Source organism: Heterocephalus glaber, unplaced genomic scaffold (genome assembly GCF_053883595.1).
Source record: "Heterocephalus glaber isolate CG9 unplaced genomic scaffold, H.glaber_assembly_v1.0 deba00001175, whole genome shotgun sequence".
Lineage (NCBI taxonomy): Eukaryota > Metazoa > Chordata > Mammalia > Rodentia > Bathyergidae > Heterocephalus > Heterocephalus glaber.
In genome coordinates this window covers 814,541-836,326 of record NW_028258207.1, presented here as the reverse complement: position 1 = coordinate 836,326, position 21,786 = coordinate 814,541, and the positions used below count along the sequence as shown (strand labels likewise).

Genomic DNA, 21,786 nt, shown 5'->3' with positions numbered 1-21,786 from the left:
ATCGAGCAGCAGAAGTGATCTCCTCCACTGTTACATCTTTGCATTGCTTTCCTGGGAGGAAAACTTCCACTGGAAGATGCAGCAATGGTTACTTTAAACCAGAAGGTCTGGGAAACAGAGGAGTGACGCTGGAAACTGGGGGGCTGCCACACAGTGCGGACAGGCACCCACGGCTGTGGGGGTTCCAGGATGTCAGTGGATACTGCACATCTGATAGCTGGGCTGCTGAGGCCTCAGCAACCGAGGAAAGGTGGGTTCACTGAGATTCCCACCATTCAGGTACTCTACAGCCCTAGGAAAGTACAAACCTGCGTCCAACTTCATGTGCCACAGTGGAGATCCTAGATCAGAGATCCTAATACACATAAAAAGGCCACGAAAAGGTAGTTGCACCGATTGAGAAAGAGTGTCTCTCTGTCTGTACTCTGGATAGAAGTCAGGGGCATTACTCTGACAATGTTATGGGTAGAAATAGCATTTGGTTATTTTAATTTGTACTTCTTTGATTATCAGTGGAGCTGAATATTCCTATTACTATGAATCTCTCTATAGTATGGAAATTAGTACATATGATATAAAAATGTGGGCCGGGGATCCAGCTCAGTGGTGCTGCGCCTGCCTCGAAAGCACAAGGTCCTGACTGAGTTCGATCCAGGGTACTGGAAAAAAAATGAATAGTTTTGGTAGTATATAAATTTGACTTACAATTTTTTAAGATATAATTCATATTTAGCCCAACTATCAGCGTTTCCCTTAGGTTTCTTTCATTGCTCTTCTCCTCAGAACAGCCTTCTTCACCCATATTTAAACATATTTTCTTCCAGCTGTTTATGGTTTCTTTGGGGTATATAACTCTTTAATCCATCTGGAATTGACTTTTCTATGGTACAAGCAGAGAAAATAATTTTTCTCAAACAGTTAACCAATTATCCAGAGTAAATATTTCTTTTTTTAAAAAAATCTTTAAGATCAAAGCAGTTTTTTTTTCAATTTCAGTGACTACCATACTGACAGCAAAGCCATGGGGAAGGGAAAGGTCTCCAGGAAAACCTGATCCATCCGGGGCGCTGACAGGCAGGCTGTCGGTCCTCTGAGAGGCCCTCCTTGCCCGACACACATGGGGCCTGCTCCATCGCCTGCCAGTCAGTGTGAGTACGGGCCTATGGGAAACAGGTGGGCATCGGGGCCGTCTGAGCATTTTTATCTGACTCTGACAGTTCAGTCTCACTGAGAGAGCTGACATCACAGGAAATCTGCTGGAACCTAACCCACAAAGGCTGGCAGTGACCATGGTGAACAGGAAAAAACATACGCATAAGCAGCTACCTTCTCCCAGGCTCGCGTAGGCCCGGCTGTCGGGTGGACAGTGGCAGCACGATACGGGCAGAGCTCCGCTGCCAGTACTGCTCCGCGGGACAGGAAGAAGCCTCTTCTGTGTACACACATCCCTGAGGACTTAACACACGCGGCCACGGGCTGCCTCTCTCTGCACACCTTTATACACAACCATGCATTTTACACACTCACTGATACAACACAAAGAAGCAGATACCAAACTTTTCCTACAGACTGCACCGAATATTTGTTAGGAGAAAAATTTATATTACTAAATTAAATCTAAAAAGCTTTTACTCTCTTAGAGATCTCCTTCATCCTTTAATACTAACTGGTTCCTATTAGTAACATTTCTTTTAATTTCCTCTTCATTAGACTTTTTTTTAATTATAGGAAAGAAACATACTCATTGTACAGTCTCCAAAGCACAAATGAATAAAGATAATTATTAACCTCCGTATCCCACCCCTCCTCAATCAATTTGGTATTATTCATCTGTGTATATGGGTTTTTATACAAATACACACAAACAAATGTTTTTCTATTTTTTGTTGTTTTACAAAAACATATTCACAATATAGAACTCTGCCCTTTTGTTTTTACTTGTGTCTACATAATGAACATCTATCCAAATTAACCAATGAGTCATTTATATTAAGTGATGTCATCATTTATTGAAATCGTGCAATCCTGATAGAAGCGCATAGTATTTCCAGGTATTCAGCACCAGAAACCATGGTGCACTGGACCCCTCATGCCCATCTCATAGACAGCCCATGCATTAATCCCCACAATTTACACAGCCAACGCAAGCCTGTTAAAGCCACGGGGATGGCCACTGTTAATGGCCACGGACATTTCCAAATTGCTTCCCAAATAGTTCCGGCAACTCCCGTTTCCATAGTGGTGCTAAAACGTGACTTTGGAGGGGCTGGGATGTAGCTCAGTGGTGCTGCTGCCTGCCTCGCAAGTGCAAGGTGCCGAGTTCGATCCCCGATACCAAAAAAAAAGTGACTTTGTATCTGCAGTTCTGCAAAGATGGAGTGGGAAGCCTATTCTTCTCTCTTCTAAGTAAAATTCATCAACTGTGTCCGGAGCAAGGCGGGAAGACCCGTGAGTGCGGAGTGTGCCGTCAGGAGCTGGGCCCTGGCGGGAGAGGAGAGCGGGTCACAGAAGTGCCTTCTCCTCGGCTCCTCCCTGGCTGCCCCTGCCGCTGAGACCGTGGCTCCTCACAGCTCTTCTCTGCCCTCCCTCCCACCGCGCCGTTTCTGCCTTGGCGCCCGCTGACGAGGGTTCTGGAATCCTCCTCCTGCAATTGCAGGCGTGGGATACTTCCTTTCTGTGATGAGAGGCTGACAGCAGACAGCCTGCTCCCCAGGTAGCGACCAGGCAGCAGACCACCTCACAACAGACCGCCTCACAACAGAACGCCTCTGTGGCGCTGCCTGCCCTGCCCTGCCCTGCCCTGCCCTGCCCTGCCTGCCCTGCCCTGCCCTGCCCTGCCCTGCCGACACACAAAGAGAAAACCACTGGCACCCTCGCCCTCCTCTTCCTTTCGCTCAGTGGCCTGGGGAGCCCGTCTTCCACCACAACCCCAGCCCAGACAGCAGCGGGCCCCTCAAGTCCCAAGCAGAGACCCAAATCTCCTGGCAGACAAAATGCCCATCACCTCACCCACAGCCATTCATCAATGCAAGAACCAGGAAAACTGCAGCAGAGGCACAAAGGCAAGGGACGGGCGCTAGGACCACTAGGAATTGGGCTAGGATGCTCTCTCTCACAAGCATCTGAAGGCAACCCTCATGAGTATATTCCACAGAGCTTAACAAACTCTCCTGAAGCCAATGAAGAATTTAAAATCAAGGGGCCGGGAATTTAGCTCAGTGGTTCCGGCACCTGCCTCGCAAGCGCAAGGTCCCAAGTTTGACCCCCGGTACCAAAAAAATAAATAAATAATTTAAAATCTCAGAGAGAAATAAGAGGCCATAAAAACACAATGTAAACTTCATAGCTGAAAAATGAAGTAACTAAGATAAAGCCCTCACTGGATGCAGCGAATAGCAGAATACACAGAAAAGAAAACAGAATCTGTGAATATGAGGACAGATAAATTGAATTTCCAAAATCTAAAAAAGAGATAACATAGACAAAACCAAAACACTCTCAGGAACCTGTAGGTAACTAAAAAATACCTCACTTTTATATTACTACAGCTGAAAATGAGGAGGAAGGGCAAGGGGAATAAAAAAGTATTCAAAGGAATAATGCCTCAAAATATCCACACTTGCAAAGATATAAACCTATTGATTCAAGAAAATGAACAAACTCCACACAGGATAAATCCAAAGAATCCACACCAAACACACATAATGATTAAATTCCTAAATCCCAAAGGCAAAGAAAACATCTTCCAAAAATCTGGAGAAAAATGACCTGTTAGTTATATAGAAATACTAATTCAAATGACAGATTTAAAACCAAAAATGAAATCAAGAAGGCCAGAGAAAATGAAAATTTTTAAAGACCAAAAAAACAAGAAGCAGAAGACCTGTCAACCATAAATTATGAGTGTAATAAAACACAGTTCAGCAATAAAGGGGCAAAAAGATTTCTCAAAGCAAAACAATTTTTAAATAGCAAATCGATTTAACCTAAAGAAAGGTTAAAGAAAGTTCTCTAAACATAAAGGAAGTGAGAAGAGCAGACTGGAACACAAAAAAGTAAAAAGAGCATCAAAACGGACAAAATTAAGGGTAGATGCCACAGTCTAACCTACTTCCTCAACTGTAACTGCAGAACCCAACACCCATCTTTCAGAAATGGATAGAAATACTAGAAAGAAAAACAGTAAGCATACAGAACATGTAAACAGCACAGCAAAACAATGGGCTCTCCCTGACATGTACAGAACGCTCCACCGAGACAGCGCGTACACTAAACCACAAAACCAACCTCAACAAGTCTAAAAGAACTGAAATCTCAGTTCTCTCACCATCATAAATCAAACTATCCATAATAGAATGTCAGCAGAAAAATCTCTAAACTCGCAGAAATTAAACAACACAATTCTAAATAATACATGGTTCAAATGGGAAGTTTCATGGGAAATAAAAAGGTTACAATAAACTGAATAAGGCTTTAAAATGAAAATCTGTGTAAAACCATAAATGAGGAGATTTACAGCACTAAATGATACATGAGAACTTTTCCAAAGAGAAAAGAATCTCAAAGTAAATAATCTCAGTTTCTACTTAGAGAAACTCGGAAAAGAAGAGCAAAACAAATCAAGCAGAAAGAAAAAAGCATAAAAATTAGAATGGAGACAATGGAGAAAATAAAACAAAAAGCTAGCTATTCAAAATAAACCATGACAAGTGGTAAATCTATACCAAGACTGCCAAAAATGAGAAGTTTAAAACACCAATAATCAGGAATAGAAAGAGACAACACTATGAATTATTCAGTAGCTAAAAATGTAAGAGAATACTAGAAAAAACATTATGCTCACAAACTAAGTGTTTAGAAATAAAGGACTGATTCTTTGAGAATCAAAAACTACCAATGCGCAACCAAATAAAATTTAAAAATCTGAATGGCCTTGCAACCACTGAAGAAATTGAACACATAATTCTCAACCTCCCCAAAATAAATCTCCAGGCTCAAATGAATTCGCTGGAGAAATCTATCAAACATGGAAATAAATGTATACCTTCTTTTCTAGAAAACAGAAGAGGAGGGTGTACATCCTGATCCATTTTATGAGGCTAGCATTACAATGATACTAAAACAAAAGAAAGGAAGAAGAAAAAGAGTGAGCAAGCAAGGAAACTACAGACCAGTATCTTTCAAGAACTGAAATGCAAACCCAGCACTGCAGTAATAAGATCCACAAGGCAGCCCTTTGAAGAAGGGGTCTCAGAGGAGGTCATCGGCAGGGAACCAGCCCCTGAGGTGGCACTGGCCCAGGGCCTGGTGACGCTGGGTACAGGAGAAAGAGCCCAGAGCGGGACACACAGGAAGCCATGTGGCGAGGACCATGCTCCCCAGTCCAGAGGAAGCCAAACCTGCGGGCCCTGCCCTTGGGCTTGGAGCCTTCAGAACCGTGGGGCAGTGGATCCACAGCCTTCACACCGCCCATCTGCAGTCTTCCGCCAGGGCAGCCCCAGCTGACCGGCACAGACAGGTGAGACTAGGAGATGCACGACCTCTTTTAAAAGATGGAAAAAGAAATGAGTTCATCCTAATACTTCTGATTCAAACTAGAAGAGGACAGGATTTTAGTTTATATTTTATAATTAATGATTTCTTTTTAGTTTTTGTTTTTGTTTTTTTTTTGGTACCAGGGATCAAACGCGGGTCCTTGCGCTTGCGCAGTAGGCAGTGAAACCGCGGAGCTAAATCCCCGGCCCAATTAATGGTTTCTTTATGCTGGAAAATCTTGGCTATGAATGAAATTGGCATAATTATTAGTTTTCTCTTACCACATAGGTAATAATTTCAAGAAGAAATACAAATATTAACACTGACAAGAAAATTGGGTTCAGTTTTAGGTTTCTTCATTGAGTTTTTGGTGCCCAAAATAATCCCAAAAGAAATATACTGCCCTGATATTGTGATTTCTGAGCAATTTAAACTTTTTTTCCTCTGGAAAGCTATTCCACAAACTTGACACATAGAGTACCTTCAATGAGAGACTGCATTTTTATTTTTTACTTATGTAAAATATTTACATCATGATAAAGTGAGGGCCCTAAAACAGGTACATTAGAGAAGTACAGCCCACCCCTGCCCTGCACCTCATTCTCTTCTACCTTCTTCCACTGCTATTTTTCTAATTTTTTATTTAATTCTCCAGTCCTTCTTGATTAGTAAATGCACACACACATCATGCCTGTTTCCGATCACTCCTAGGCACTGCGTGGCAGGCTGGGAGTCCTGTTCCGCTCCCTGCCTTTCTCGGGAGGACGGTGTTGGAGACCACTATGCCGCCCTGGACGTCTGCCTCGTTCCTTTGCACAGCAGCACCATGCTCCAACACCTGGATGTGGTACGAAGAAATCCAAAGATGTCCCTCCCAGAAGAATCCCACTCCTGCTGCTCAACCTCACAGCAAATCCAGGCAGGATTCGGCAGGGAGCTGGGAGGCGAGACGTTCCAGTTCACTCAGGTAAACCTGCCTCACCTGGTGAGACCCTCATAAGCACATGTTCTCCCTGACTGGGGGCAGCAGAGGGGGCAAAGGACACTGGAGCCAGAGGAGGTGTAGGCCATAAGAGGTGACCTTGCCAACGCCTCTGCTTGGACACCCGCCTTGAAACTGAGCATGAACCCAGCCACAAACCAGCCAGAACACGGGGCTCCACCGGCCCCCAGAGAGTTCAGGTGAGACTCAGCCCAGCAGCCACCACCTGGAGCCCATGCCCATGAGGGAGGTATCACCCTCAGGGACTGTCACACCAGCAGTGGGCACCGTCTTAAAGCACTGTGCTGACTTGGGACAGCAGGAACAGAACACTATCAGAGGTGTCCAGAGCTCTCCGGCCAGGCTCCGGGGCCAGAACTAGTGTCCTGCGCTGTCACCTCCCCTCTATGCCACTGCAGGTTTCCCATCTCCTAGAGAGAAGGTGCCCAGGTCAAAAGGCAAATACATGTGCATTTCTCTAGAGAGCAGTGAGCATCCTTAATACAAAAGTCCAAGGCCAGTAATGCTCCAATCTCTGGAACTGCACGGGGAACCATCCTGACTCACATGATGGGGCCACAGTCAAAATGCAGCCACAACTAAAAACAATGCACAAAATTTGCATCCATCTACATGTGTAAGGAGCACATGAGACATAAATTTAATGTTAGACGTGGGTCCCGCCCCTCAAACATCTGGTGCATAACTGCAAACATTCCAAAACCCAGAACACTTCTGGTTCCAGCCATTTCAGCCTGAACTGCCACTTCTCTTCACAGGAGCTGCAGTATTAGCGTAGTCTGAGCAGGCCAGTCTCCCCAGCCTCGAAAAGAGATGCATCTTCACACACTGCCAGTGCAGTAGGTGAGAAGGGCTATCTCACTGTGCTTTCAATGTGCACTTGGATTAGCATTTCAGAGGCTTCTGGTCACCTGCGTTCCTTTCCCTATTAGCTGACTGTTCCTGGCTCTGGTCCCTGTCCCTGCCATCTCCCTCTTACATGCTGAGCTTTGGTTTCCATGCCCCATGTCAGGGAACAGAAGCTGCTGAGTGCTGGCTGTTTGTTTCCACTGCCACATGCTACACTGGAGTGTGGCCGGGAGGTGCACAGGGGGGCTCAGGACACAGGGCCTGTCCTGCAGGGCCCAGGTGTCAGTGGCTCAGGAGAGGACACCCACATGTCAGCCCTGTGGGCTTCCCTAGGAAGACGCTTCAAGCCCTGGCAGTGTGGGTGAGGGCCCTGCCAGCCCTGCCGGCCAAGGAGGAGGGGCTGAGGCTCCTTCTCCTTGGGCCTGCAGGACAAGTGGACTCCCCTCCCCTCGGGGCTCTGGTCCCCAGCACTCCCGCCCCCGACCCAGCAGCACCTGGACCGGTGTGCAGCCTCCCGCCACACCGCACAGAACAGCTTTCTGTTTCCTGCTTCCTGCTGCAGTGGGGACTGCGCAGTCCCCCCGAGTCTTCCCAGGGCCGGCCCCCAATCCTCCAGGCAGAGCCACAGCTTACACTGGCCTCTGCCTTGCAGGCAGTAAGAGATTCCCTAGGACAAGCACAGCCCGCCGGAGCACAGCTCGCCTGTGTGCTCGCCTGCCTCGGTCGGCCTCCCCTGCCTTAGCTCCTCCCCCCCCCCCCCCCGCACATGTGGCAGAAGGTGACAGCCACCGCCTCCCTGATCAAAACCCCTGCGCCACCTGGTCTCCCCTACTGGAGCTCAGCCCTTGGCATGCGGGGTCCCGAGGACCTACCCTCCGTCCTGATTGTTTCCACGTGCGCTCTCTGCACCTGTCGCGGGGTCCATGTGGCCTGATGCTTTCCTTCCCTTGGCCTTCCACTGCCAGAGCCACCCCCCGGGAGGCCGTCCTCCTTCAGTTCTTCTGCTGACTTCCCAAAAAGCCGCCCGCCCTCCACAGGGCCTTTCTTCATTGCTAGAATTCTTTCCCGTCACTTTCATCAGCTCTGCCTCACTGAGAGCTGCCCTGTCTTCCTGTTCTTTCTCCTTCAAGGACATGTCATCCTCAAAGGACCGGGACCAACCGGGCCTGCTGGCTCCTTCACCCCCCAGTGACTGATCGGGACAGGTGTGAAGCAGGCGGGAAAGGACAGGACCCCAGGACAGAAGCGTCTCCTCTGCCGCTGCGTGCAGGACAACGGAGCCACGCTCCCGGCCCCTCTCCAGCTCACCCTGCTTGCTGCACTGCTGCAGAGGAGGAGCAGGGAGGAATGGGCCAGACATGCTGAAGTTTCCACTCACTCATCAGAGACACGGAAGGCCGGCGAGCCAGAAGGCCCAGCACAACAGGCTTAGTGTGTTGAAGGGTGGCAAGGAAGAGACTGCAGAAGACAGGGTGAAGCGGCGGGCGGAGGAGGCGTGGCTATCGCTCGCTACACCACAGCAGGTGCTCCTGGAGAACACCGGTGACCGCCGGGCTATGGCGCTCCAGGCGCCCCTCCACGACTGCTTGTTCAGCACAGGTCAAAGTCCAGGTAAGACGCAGACCTCAAACTGGACTTTCAGGGCCCTCCTGGGCTTCAGCAGAGCAGGGCCAAACGGTTCAGAAAGGAACTTGCAGGGCACTGGCAACCACTGTTGCTTTGAGGCGGGGGGACGGAGGAGAGAGAGAGGGACGCACTCCTCCCAGGCCCCGTCCCTACCCCATCCCACCCTCCGCCTCCTCTGGCCTCACGAGGCTGTTCCGTGGGGCCTTCCGCGACTCATCCAGAGCTTTACAAAAGCAAAGCAGCACCCCGAACCCAGCCAGAGACCATTGCCATGCACCGGGAACCACGCCAGTGCCCCGCCCGGGGCGGGGCTTGCTCAGATCCACACCCACCAGGCACCACCACCTGCTTCCCTTCCAAAGTCTCCCTGGGTTCTCTGTGCCTCCAGGCTGAGATTACAGGAGAAACATGAAACCCTTGAAACAATCAAGAAAAAAAATACCAGACACCTAAAGGCCAAGAAATGCCCTATGAAAGGAACACAAAGCCACCCACAGACGGCACGGTGCTGGGGAGCAGACGAGCCCAGGAGGGAACACCCTACCGTGCCTGGCAGCTGAGCAGCAGCATCTCGCGGCTGTGAAGGAGGACATAGCAAAGCACCAGGAAGGCTTTCGCTCGGATGCACGTCGACGGGCTGTCGAGTAAACGGATAATCGTAGAGACAAAATCCTGTGGACGATATTTGAAACAGTTTTTGAGAAATCATGAAAAATATAGGGAACTCTCAATTCTCAAGAGAAAATAGATTATAATAATCAAATAGAAGGCAGGAAATAAAATTGCTAAATTATTCCAGATTCCATACTAAGTTTTTCATATGTATTATCTACTGAAACCTGAAAACCAATCACAAAAAGTTGCCAGTTGTATTTCTATTTTAAAGAGAAAAATCAATCTTGAAAAGGAGAGCAACTTGCCCAAACTCAGAGTTGGCTTCAAATCCGGGGGGACGGACAACCAAGCCCATGTACATGACCAGAAGCTGCCGGCAGATCTGAGCCCAGAGCCAGGCTGCCCAGCAGAGAGGCCTGGGCAAGCACAAGACAGCAACCACACCCAGCGCCAGACCCAGAAACCCCACACTTGCCAGAGGCTTCCATCAGAGGCTACACACGAGCGGACAGGAGCGCCTGACCAGTCGCGCTGACACAGGAGAAATACAACCCCACCCTGCTAGACGACAGATGTGCTCAGTACGAGGTTCCGCAACATCAAGGAATGAAGTTGTGAACCAAAGGTGGAGGTCAGGAGAGTTTTCTTGGCAATAAGGAGGAGAAGAACAGCTCCTGGATTCCCAGCAGGGTCCTGAGTGGGTGGCCATGGAGGCCCACTGTCAGGGGTAATTTATACAGCGGTCACAACGTGGGTACAGCGTGGGCCAAACAACCATCAACCTATAGGATTACAAGTATGGTGCTTAGCTAATCTTGATCCGATAGGGAAACGAGTTACATAGCAAGGGTACGTGGGCCAGGCATGGTGGCCCACGCCTGAAAATCCAGCATCTGGAAGGCTGAGGCAGGAGGATTGCTGCAAGTTGGAGGCCAGCCTGGGCTACATAGTGATTTCGAGGCCAGCCAGAACTAGAGTGAGATCCTGTCTCCAAAAATAGGGGGTATAGGGCCGGGGATTTAGCTCAGTGGTTCCGGCACCTCCCTCGCAAGCGCAAGGTCCTGAGTTTGAGCCCTGGTACCAAAAAAAAAAAAAATAGGGGGTACATGGGAAGAACAAAGGCACTTCAGGAAGAGAGGAGAGTGTGGGGCCGGTGTCCCGGTCACCACCTGTGTGCCTGACGCCTATCTGGGCCCACTGGACCTAGAGGCTAACACAGTATCAGCTCAGGCTTCTGTTCAAGGAAGGTGCCCGGGCCTTGCTACTGCTTCTCCACCCTGAGGCCGAGGCCGGACTCTCTTCAGATGCACCTCCAGCCACCACTCTGACATCATCCTTTTGCGCTGAGCTCCTTAAGGGCTCAATCCCTCTCTGGCTGGGTATTAATTTCCATCTAACTTAGCTGTCTATAAAAGTACTTCTTTCCCTTTTGACAGACTGTGAATCGTTTCTGGGGCTTTGTCAGCGTGCAGATAGGGACACACACACACACACACACACACACACACACACACACACACACACACTGTGAGCACATTCATTAATGTAAGTAACCCGAACCCTGCTGCTGGGGGGATGCGGGATACAAATCCCCGAGGGTCCTTCCTGGAGGGGAGCACCGAGCAGGAGCCCTGAACTTCCAGGACTGACTCACAACACTCACTGTTGAAATTTTATCTATTCATGTATTTACTGGGCAAACCATGGTCCTCTAACATCGAGTGCTGTGTTGCCAGGGAGGGAGATTCTGCACAGCCCCGTGTATGAACCAGTGGTCTCACGGAGCCTGGAAACAAACTGTGGAAACCAAACTGCATGTGGGGTGAGGAGCGGAATCTAAACTGGGATGCCAGAGGGCTGCACCGTCAGGCTGCAGACACAGTAGGCACCGAGCATAAGGAAGGGCTCTCACCATGCACCAGATCTGCTGGCCCCTTCGTCCTGCACTTCCCCACCTCCAGAACAGGGAGCAACGGACTCAGGTTGTTTTAAAATAACCAGTCTAAGGGGCTTTGTTCTAGCAGTCAAACAGACTAAGTCCCCACCCAGTCCAACCTGAAAACAAACAAGCACCCCAAAGCAGAGGTGGGCTGCAGTATCACTGCTCACCAGAAGGAAACAGCATCTATACCAGGAGGGCCGAGTCCCTCAGCTACACAGGGAAAGGGAGCACACGGTGTCACGCAGGGCACAGACGTGAAACCCCTCACTGAAAAGGAAGCTGAACCCGCAGCCTCGCAAGCGCAAGGTTCCAAGTTCGATCCCCGGTACCAAAAAAAAAAAAATCAACTACACGTTGAACCCAACAGTAAGTTAAAAGAGTAACACGGAATAGCCTAGCGCCTATATCCCAGAGATCTAAGACCGATTCAACATTTGAAAAATCGATCAACATAACTCACAGATTACACTGATTAAACAAGAAAATTCACATGAAAATCAATCACAATAATTATAAAAAGCATCTGACAAAATTCAGCATCTCTTCATGACAAATACACTCAGCAAAGTAGAGACAGAGAATTTCCTCAGCCGGAAAGTGGGCGTCCAGAGAGCCTGAAGCTAATGTCACACTTACTGGCGATATCTCACTCTCTCCACCCATAATCCAACATTATACTGAAAACCATAGCCAGTGAGATTAGGGGAAAATGAATAATGAAAAATGTCAGAATTGGAACAGAAGAAATACTTGCAGATGACATGACCAGCTGCATAGAAATCCCAAACAATGTACAAAAATGTTCCTAAAGTAATAAGGAAGTTTAGCAACATGTGGCATATTTCTATACCCCAGTAATGAATAACTGGGAAACAATGTTTTAAAGTACTATGTTTCAATAGCTCCAATAACAATAGCAACAAAGAAATGCTAGCTTAAACCTAACAAGTCTATATAGAATCTTTACAATGAAAATAGAATAAAGGTAAATACAAAATAGTGATGGAAGAAAAAGTTTTACAGTTATAAATAGAAGATACTCATTTCCTATAGAAGACTCAAGTTAGTTAAGATGTCAGCTTTCCCCAAAGTGACCTAGAGAATTAACGGAATTTCATCAAACTCCTAGCAGGTTTTTGTAGATACACGCAGGATAATTTTAACATAGAAAGCCAAGGAACTAGAATAGATAAACAATGATATTCTTGCATTCTAGCAATCAGAACAATGTGGTGTTGATAAAAGATAGACATGTAGACCTAGGGAAAAAATAAAGAGCTTGGAAATACAATCAGGTAATTCATGACGAAGATGCAGAGGCAATTCTGGAAAAAGGATAATCTTTGCAACAAAAGATACTAGAACAAATTACATTTATGAAAACTGTTATGGAAACTACAAAATAATAGGAACAGGGAACAAAATGGTGTATTGTAAGACTTTAGAAAATAAAAACCATAAAAGAGAGACTATTCACTAGGCGATATATGAGAAAGGATAGAAGACGTTAAAAACTTAAATAAGGGAGGAAGGAAGCAACCTTGTATATCTGTCAAAACAAATCTATAATGTTGTAAAAATTACCTAAAATATTTACAACCTGTGGTGAAGAATCAGTTTCTTTATATAAAAATAACTTTTATCAATAAAAAATGCACAGGAACACTCCAATAAAACAACAAAGTGACCTGAAAAGGCAAAGAGCTTATGAAAGAACTCTAACTTCCAACAAGAAAATTAAAATATGGCTGTCCTCAGCAGTAGCCAAAGAGATGCAGTTAGGAAGAACAGTATCGAGGGCAGAGATGAAAGTGGTTGGGAGTCGGCTGACATCTGGAGGGAAATGGATAAATCTTAGACACAGCCAGGAGCAGGCCAAGTGCTCATCCTTTCCTACAGCTGCCAGGAAGGTGACTTGCCTTTCTCAAAAGCCTTCAAAGTGTTATTTCCTTCTGACACAGCTGCTGTACATGAAGAAACTTACCCAACAAAATGCTGAACAAGTGAGCTACGCACAAGAAGGCTCACTGCAGTGTTGCTTATAAAACAAAAACAGGAAACACTTTTAACATGTGAAAATGGGAGGTCTGTTGAGTAGATCATAATTGTGGTGAATACCCCAGCCAGCCAGCTCCCAGCCTCACCTTCTCTCGGGACAGACCCTGCCTGGGAAGGGAGCAGAGGGAAGCAAAGCAGCTCCGCAAGCTCCACGCAGCTTCTGCCTGATGCCTTGGGGCATCGCTTTTGGAGCAGCCAGAGCGCTTGGAGCCGGGCCCACAGACACAGCCCAGGGCCAGACACCGCGGCACCAGCCTGCCAACCACCGTGTGAGCACAGAGCACTGTTCGTGCCCAAGCTGCCACATTTGGAATGGTTAGATGCACGACAATCGATGAATGAAATATAGCTTAGGTATTCAAGAGAAAGGGATTTAGCTCAGTGGTTCCAGCGCCTGCCTTGCAAGCGCAAGGTCCCAAGTTTGATCCCTGGTACCATAAATAAATAAATAAATAAATAAATAGAAAGGAAAGGATTCCAGGCACAGAAATTTTTCATACAGCAACAGATACAGTTTTAAAACACAGAAATGTCCAGTAATAAATGATGATGAGGCCTGTTACTGTATTTCTTCCTCATGTAGTACTATTCGGCCATATTAACAATCTTGCAAAATTCAAATAATATGCTCATGATTTTAAGGGAGATGAACTACAAAAACTACAGTAAATATCAAAAATAAAAGTGACACATGAAATTTATACATAACACAACTCTGCATTCCTTAAGAAGATGCAGTACAATCGGATCCAAGCCAAAAATATCATATACCCTAAATAAATTCTCATCTAGTCACTTCCCAAAAGCTGAATGAATGACTCTGACTCCCCACAACAAATTGCCCAGGGCTCCATATTTAATCTTAAACAATAGGCACCTTCCTTCTAGCACGGTATTCATCTTTCAGAATCGGAAGGGGGAGATCACAGGCTGCAGGCAGAGACTCAGTGCCAAGGGTGAACAATCAAAACACCTCTTAGAGAACCAAAGTGACCTCGAGCCACGTTAGCTCACAATCTGCTCTGCACATCCAGCTTTGATTTAAATTCATCTTGTCACACAGCTCAATGTATCTCTATTGCACAGGCGGAGGAAAGGAGCAGACGCTGATGTTTTACAGCCCAAACACAAGTTCATGTCCAATGTGCACCGCCAAGAAAGAGGAAATCAGCGGGGATTTCAGAATGGGCATGTGTAGCCTGACCTAAAGATGATGCGATGAGATATTCAAAATGTTAGCAATTTGTTCAAATAGATGAAACGTGCTTCACAAACAAAAAGCTGTCTTTACCAGAATTATGTGAGGTGGTAAAATATCCCTCTAATGTACCTTATAAAGACAAAATTATTACATGAATGACAAATAATGAGGCAGATAACTTCAAAATTATCTCTTGCAAATCTCAAGAGGTAAAATTAATCTGCTTCACCCACTGTCATAGCTAAAAATCAATGAGCACAGCCTGGCTGTCAACTGATAACAGCTTCGAGAAAAAACCCTGAGAAGTCATTAGATAACTACACTATTTTCCTGTTTAATACTGACAGAAACAAAAAATGCACTGATTAAATCTAACACCTTTTCTCCATCACTTTCCTTGAAGAAATTCAGCCAAGGAGCTAACAGCTAAGTGAAATGTCCTTCAGAGAACACATTTACTTATGCAAACTAAAAATAATAACACAATGTGGACACATAATCTGATTAACATGTATCAATCAATTTCCATGTTGTAAATGCTTGATCAGCAACCACTGTATGTCTCATGAATATGTAAGAAAAAATCTGAGTGCAATTAATACTCAAATCTTTCACAGAATTTCACACGCATGAAAGTTCACAGTGATCTCCCATGATACTTCCAAATAATCCGAAGAGCCGTCTGTGACTTCAGGGTCATTATTAATCGCCGTTGTGCTCCTCCGTCAGAATGCTAAGCACGAGGCACCAGCTACACTCAAACTAGACTGCTAAAATAAAAGGGACTACAGCTATGTCAAAATCAATAAGGAAATCAAAAACTGTAAAAGGTACTATACAGATAGCAGTGAATGTCAATAACACTCAAAAAGAGGCTAGCTTACTAATGTGCATGAACAAACCCACCTGTGAAATATGATACGGCTTTAAAAATTAATGCTTGAATCTTTAAATGACCTCCAAAGCTTATGAAATCCCAAGCATGCATTACTTACCGTTCAGGTACAAAGCATATTCAAGGTTCTGTACCTCAGGAAAACAGTAATGCAGATCTTCGGATCTATGCAACTGACACAGGTCATGTGAGTTTTCTAAGCCCAGGTAGTCGAAATACAGCAAAGTATAGTTCCAGTTTTACACAATTTGATATTCTAGCATCAAGAACCTTGCACTCGGGCCAGGGATTTAGTTCCACCACCTGCCTTGCAAGCACAAGGTCCTGAGTTCAACCCCCGGTACCAAAAAAAAAAAAAAAAAAAACCAACCTCGCACTGAGATTCTAGGTGAGATTTTTTTCTAAGGCTGTATCAAAGATTTGCTTACAAAGCAGTCTACAGGTCTACTGTAAGTCTCATGTACCTCGCCCTTCCTTCTGCGTGGGGCACCGCAGGTTTAGGACCTCCAGGTTGAGTGTTTCCTGGCCATCTATAGCGCATTTTCTGGAGGAGACTCAGGAAGAGCTCACGACTCATCCCTCCACGTTCATATGTTTGTCTGTGGTCTGTGTGTAACGGGAGACTCAGATGCCTCAATACACAAGCTTTGGCCCATGTCTTTTTTCTGAAAACCCTTAAATACCTTCCTCCACCGATTCTGCCACCAGGGGCTGCTGCAGAAAAGTGCAGGGCCAGTACTGTATGCTTTCGTTTCCTTGTATGTGACTGGGTGTTTGTGCTTCGGTGCTTGAGGGCCTTTTCCTTAGGTTATAGGTGTGTCCACCTCACAGCCTGAGGACCATGTTACATGAAGGAGGCTGTCTTGGCCACGTACAGAATGTGTAACACACATGAGGAACAAAGCTTCCTTCCAGCATGTGTTCTTTATTAGCAGCCGGGCGCCCACCCCGAGGGCTGCAGGTTTAGCGCGCCGTGTCCCAGCGCCTTGTCCCCAGACCCCCCGGAACACACCCTCGGGCACCTGTGCCTTTTCAGTGGTGCAGGCAAGCACACCACTCTTCAGGAAAATGCCTCTTGCTTTATACTTCGTGGTATTTGTTGTTTCATATAGTTTTCTTGATACGTTGGATTATCTTTGTCCTCTAAGTCTTTTGTTTGATTTTTTAAATTTTTTTCTCATTTTCAACCCAATAGCTTATATAGGTTGAACATTTCTACTCCAAAAACCTGAAATCTGAAATGCTCCAAAATCAGAAGCTCTGAGTGTCCACATGATGCTGCTTGCGCAACAGGCTGCAGAAAAAGCTGTGTGCAGAAGGTGTGTATGAAATATACACGAATCCGTGTTCAGGCCTGGATCCCCTCGCCAGGAGAGCTCATCACGCAGTGCAAAGATTCCAAGACTCACAAAAGAAAACCCAAACCCACTTTTAGTCTCAAGCACTTTAGCTATGTGTAGTCGGCCCAAAACACCAAGGGATTACAGTGTGTTTTTCTTTTTGTGATCCTTTATGGAACTGTCTCCCCCTCTGTTTTCCTTTTTTCCCCCAGGCTAGACCACCTGTTTTGTACCTCCTGCCAGGCCCTCTCTATTTTCAAGCTCTTTCCTTTCTGATTTGTACATTCCATTAACTTGTTTCAGCTCTTTTTAAAATACTATGTGACTGCTTTCATATGCTTTGAGTCATATTTTTTCTAATGAGCCTTCACTGTCCATTAGGATGATATTCAACATCATTTATTCTTACACTCTTTTATACCATTATGAGTTTAACCACAACCTTTTTATGTGTTGATGTTTAAGTGAAATGGATCTTCCTATACTCCTAGGAAGCAGACTCTGTGCAGCAAGGAGAAAGAAGCCTGGGGAACTTCTGTACTTTTAGGGTCTGAGTTCCTTCCTCTGGTGCCACCACAGAGTACTCATGGATAGGCCTCAGTACCCGCACCGCCACCCTGCTCCCTCTATACCTCCTCTCTCTCGCTCCGCCACGCCACACTGGGCTGCACGTTCATTGTAACTCTGGTTTCCAGGGTGGAAAGCCATCCTTCCCGGAGGGAGCTTTCGCTGGGGCTTCCTGAGAGCCTGGAGCACTGGCCCTGCTCTGACCTCTCCAGTCCTTCTGTCCCCACCCACTGGGGCCCATGAAGCCCCCTCTGAGTGTCAAGGATGCTTTGCAGTTGAGTGGGGTACACTGTTGGGGGAGGAGAGGGAGGAGGAGAACAAACATTTGCTTATATGTTTTAAATGAAAAATTAAACAGGTGCCCTAATAAAAATGCTTACATTCAGTGAAGACAATGGAGAAAAATGAAAAGCATAGAGATGGAATCCAGACTTGTCTGAATTGGTTTTTTTTTAATTAACATTGGAACAGAGTTACTGTTTCAAATAATTATAAAATAAATCCCCCAAATTTTAAATCCTTCAAAATCAAAAGGAAAATGATACCTAAATTTATCGAACTGCTGATTGAACAAGACAAAGAAGAATCATCTAAGAGAAGCTGAAACAGTTCCTGGACAGCACAGCTCTATTGGGAAACGCCCTAAGTACAAAAAGAATGGCAAGAAATTAATAAGCTGTGTTCAAAACTCATAATGTTGATAACCTATTTCACAATAATATAAATATTCTAAAACAAGTAAAATTATATTACTGTCATTAGGAGCCACAATTTTTGGCGTAAGAGAAAAGAATGCTAATAATTAGAAACACTGGTGAACAGCAAGGCACTTTTCAGCACAGCAGGCACTTCCCAGTGCTGCCCGGTGAAGACACCTGGAGACAGCACCAGACCGCGGCACCCACCATGCTGCCCGTGGGAGAGCCGGGCTGCCAGAGGCCAAGAGGGGTCCGGGCCCAGAGCACACGGACAAGGTAGGTCTGAGACAGCAGGGAGCACCATAGTGAGGCAAACAGATCCAGGAGGAAACTTGTGTGACTTCATGGAAAGAATAAGATCAACGTGGACAGAAGGAAATACACCACGATCTTAAAAATCTGGAGAGCATAACGACACTAAAAGAACCAGTCTTTGGAGACTGCTAGGAAACCTACTTGCTGTTCTGAAAACCAGTAAGTAAATGCAAAGAGCATTTATTCTGTGTTTACTTGCATCAACTGTACATCAGTATAACCACACGGCTGGGGAGACTTTGTTCCTGTAGCGGAACCCTAATTAATGAACAAAGAATGATAGGATTTGAGTATCAACGTATATAACCACCCTAAAACAATATCTCTAAGCAGTTAGCACTGATGACTGCTAAAGCCACTGCGTGAGAAGCTGGAGGGGAAATTACAATCCACAGACTGGACTGTCACTGCCGGAAGCCATAGTGTTTTCACCATCAGTGAAGAGAAAGAGAAGCGATCAGGCGAGCGGAAGGGCACACACAACTCACCAGACCACCAGTGAGCACCCTCATTCTGTCCCAAATTCAAATTTGGATCTCATCAAAGCTGTCAGCACACCAATCTGCAAGAAATACAGGTGTCGTCGGTATGTTAAAGGACACACTGGCTCTGTTGCTCGCCAGATTCAATGAGCAAAAAAGCAGATGTGGAAAAGTCTACGGAACTGACTATTTCCTCAACAAATTCATTCCAGGGCCGGGGGAGATGCGAAAGAAACCACACAAGAGACCAGTCAGCCTGAAGTCGAAGCTCGGTTTGATCCTGATCCAAACAAACAATCTATAAAAATAATGTATGTGGGCCGGTGATTTAGCCCAGTGGTTCCACCGCCTGCCTCGCAAGCGCAAGGATCAGAGTTTGATCCCCAGCACCAAAGAAAAAAATAATAATAATAATGTGTGAGACAGTCAAGAAAATGAATTCTGACAGGCTATGTCAGAGAACATATTAAGAATTTATTCGGTTTTTTTAGTGTTTAGTGACACTGTGAAGATATTTATTTCAGAATCGTCCTCATCTTCGACAGATAACGTGAAGCAAGTACACGGTTATGTCAGGGATTTGTTTCATGGAAATGCAAAAGGAGGACTGTGTATAAGTGAAAAATAACTGAGGAGAGTGCAAATGGAATAGAACTGCCACGTATTTAACACCATTGCTGAGGGGCACATGTAGACAACTGCATTATGAGCTCGATTTTCTTTAGGTATGAAACTTTTCAGTTTACACGCATCCCGCAGTAAGCAGCTGCCGTGCTCCTACCTCATGGTGGCCCTTGTAGTGTCCATCTCCTCTTCACTGTTAGCTTCTCATTTTTTCTTTCTTTTTATTTTTGCAAGGTAAGGGACTGTATATCTTTGTGGGGATTTTCAAGCACATCTAAGATTTGATAGTGAAGGTTTGCCAGATATCCCCTCAATTATGTCATCAGAAACAGAAATCTTTTTTAGATTCTGCTCTTGTTCTCTTTAGATTTTCTAAGTCCTAACAACAGTCACCTTCTACCGATATCCTGATGTCAGAAGACAAAGTGGATTTTGCAACTGGCATCATTTCTAGACCAAAATTTGGAACAGAGCCCCAACTTTCAACAACCCAAAAATAACTTACTGTGGTTCACCAAATTTAAAAAGATGGAGATTATGCAAAAAAGAAAACCATAATTTACCATGAGGCCTCTACGTATCTTGGCAGAAAATTTTAAAGATAGAAAAGTAAATTGAATGGATTATAATCACAGATTTAATAAAGCCCTAAACCAAAATATTTTGATATATGTGAAAGATATATATTCAGGATGCAACATTATAATGCTTTTTTACTAAGACTGTAGCTATTTGTCAACATATATAAAACCACAGTGGTAAATATAAACTACACAGGAAAAGTGAAATACAAGACTAACCTAGCAATTTTACTTAAAAGTTCACCCTAAAAACATAACTAAGAAAGTTCACAACAAAGGATTTAACCATAAGAATACTTCCCCCAGGGAGGCGGTAGAAATTCTTAAGCTTGCAGTAACACACTGCTGGAGTAAGCTACCACACATTCCCAAGATGGGACCCCCAGCCCGCAAAGATGACCCTGCAGAGTGATGGTAGCTGACTTAGGTGCATCCCAAACAATCAGGTTACCAAGCAACATATGGTTGATCCAGTTTCTGCAGAAAGATGAACAGCCTGTGTGTGTGGCAGCAGGGAAGGGATGTGTGTGTGGACATGGCAAATATGAACTTGAAAGAATGTGTTAGAATTGAACAGACATTACCTCAGAGAGGTAGGCACTTTACTTCGGCCCTCTGTACTATATATTCTAAATATTCTGGGGCCAGGAATTTAGCTCAGTGGTCCCACCGCCTGCCTTGCAAGCGCAAGGTCCCGAGTTCGATCTCTGGTACCACAAAAAAAAAAAAAAAAAAGAAAAAAAAAATAATAAATATTCTGAATTTTCTATACTAAATATGTAAATTTTAAAATTTCTAAAAGCTATAAATATAACCTGGTAAAAATATATTAAATTAGCCCTGGCTACTTTAATTTTTTAGATACAGTGGTAACTTGGTTCACGAACTTAATTCCTTCCATAATTCTGGTTGCAGAATTCGTTCCACAATACTGGTTGCAACCAAATGGCAACCAGATTCTGTGACCAGAATCATGGAAAGAATTAAGTTTGTAAACCAAAGAACCAATGTATTATAATTAGCAAAAATTGTAATGACCTCCTCATACAATATCTCCCCCAATAATCAAACCAAACTGGACAACCACCAAATCAAATTTCCCCATGAGGTCACCATTCAACCTAACTATTGAATTTGACCCAGTTCTCGTCTAACTCGGAATCCTGTTCGTGAACTGAGAGACCACTGTATGGTAATAAAACCTTTGTGAATATAGTCTCTCTCAATATATGGAATTCTCCATTTAATATCTTCAGACTGTGGCTGACAGCAGGCAACCGAAACTGCAGAAGCAAAACCACGGAGGGCCCTCATCACCAACTCTCCACACCTGTCCCCATTCCGGCTCAGAGAAGCCCAGTCCTCACGTGTCATGCACATAACGCCGTCCTTTAAAATGCGACCAGGCAACACGTCGGAGCTCTGGAGAGTAGACGTACACATATTAATAAAATA

General features: G+C 45.2%; 1 protein-coding gene across 12 annotated transcripts in view; it reads right to left on the bottom strand.

The window, feature by feature from the left end:
- Ulk4 (unc-51 like kinase 4) overlaps positions 1-21,786 on the bottom strand; it is a 379,759-nt gene that overhangs the window by 263,485 nt on the left and 94,488 nt on the right. For all 12 annotated transcript variants that reach the window (XR_015451092.1, XR_015451093.1, XR_015451090.1 and 9 more), the window contains one exon: positions 9,558-9,685. Coding sequence is in view for 7 of the 12 variants with exons in the window: in XM_004835115.3 (XP_004835172.1) it covers positions 9,558-9,685 (128 nt within the window). In the remaining 5 variants the exon portion in view is untranslated. The remainder of the gene's footprint in view (positions 1-9,557; positions 9,686-21,786) is intronic.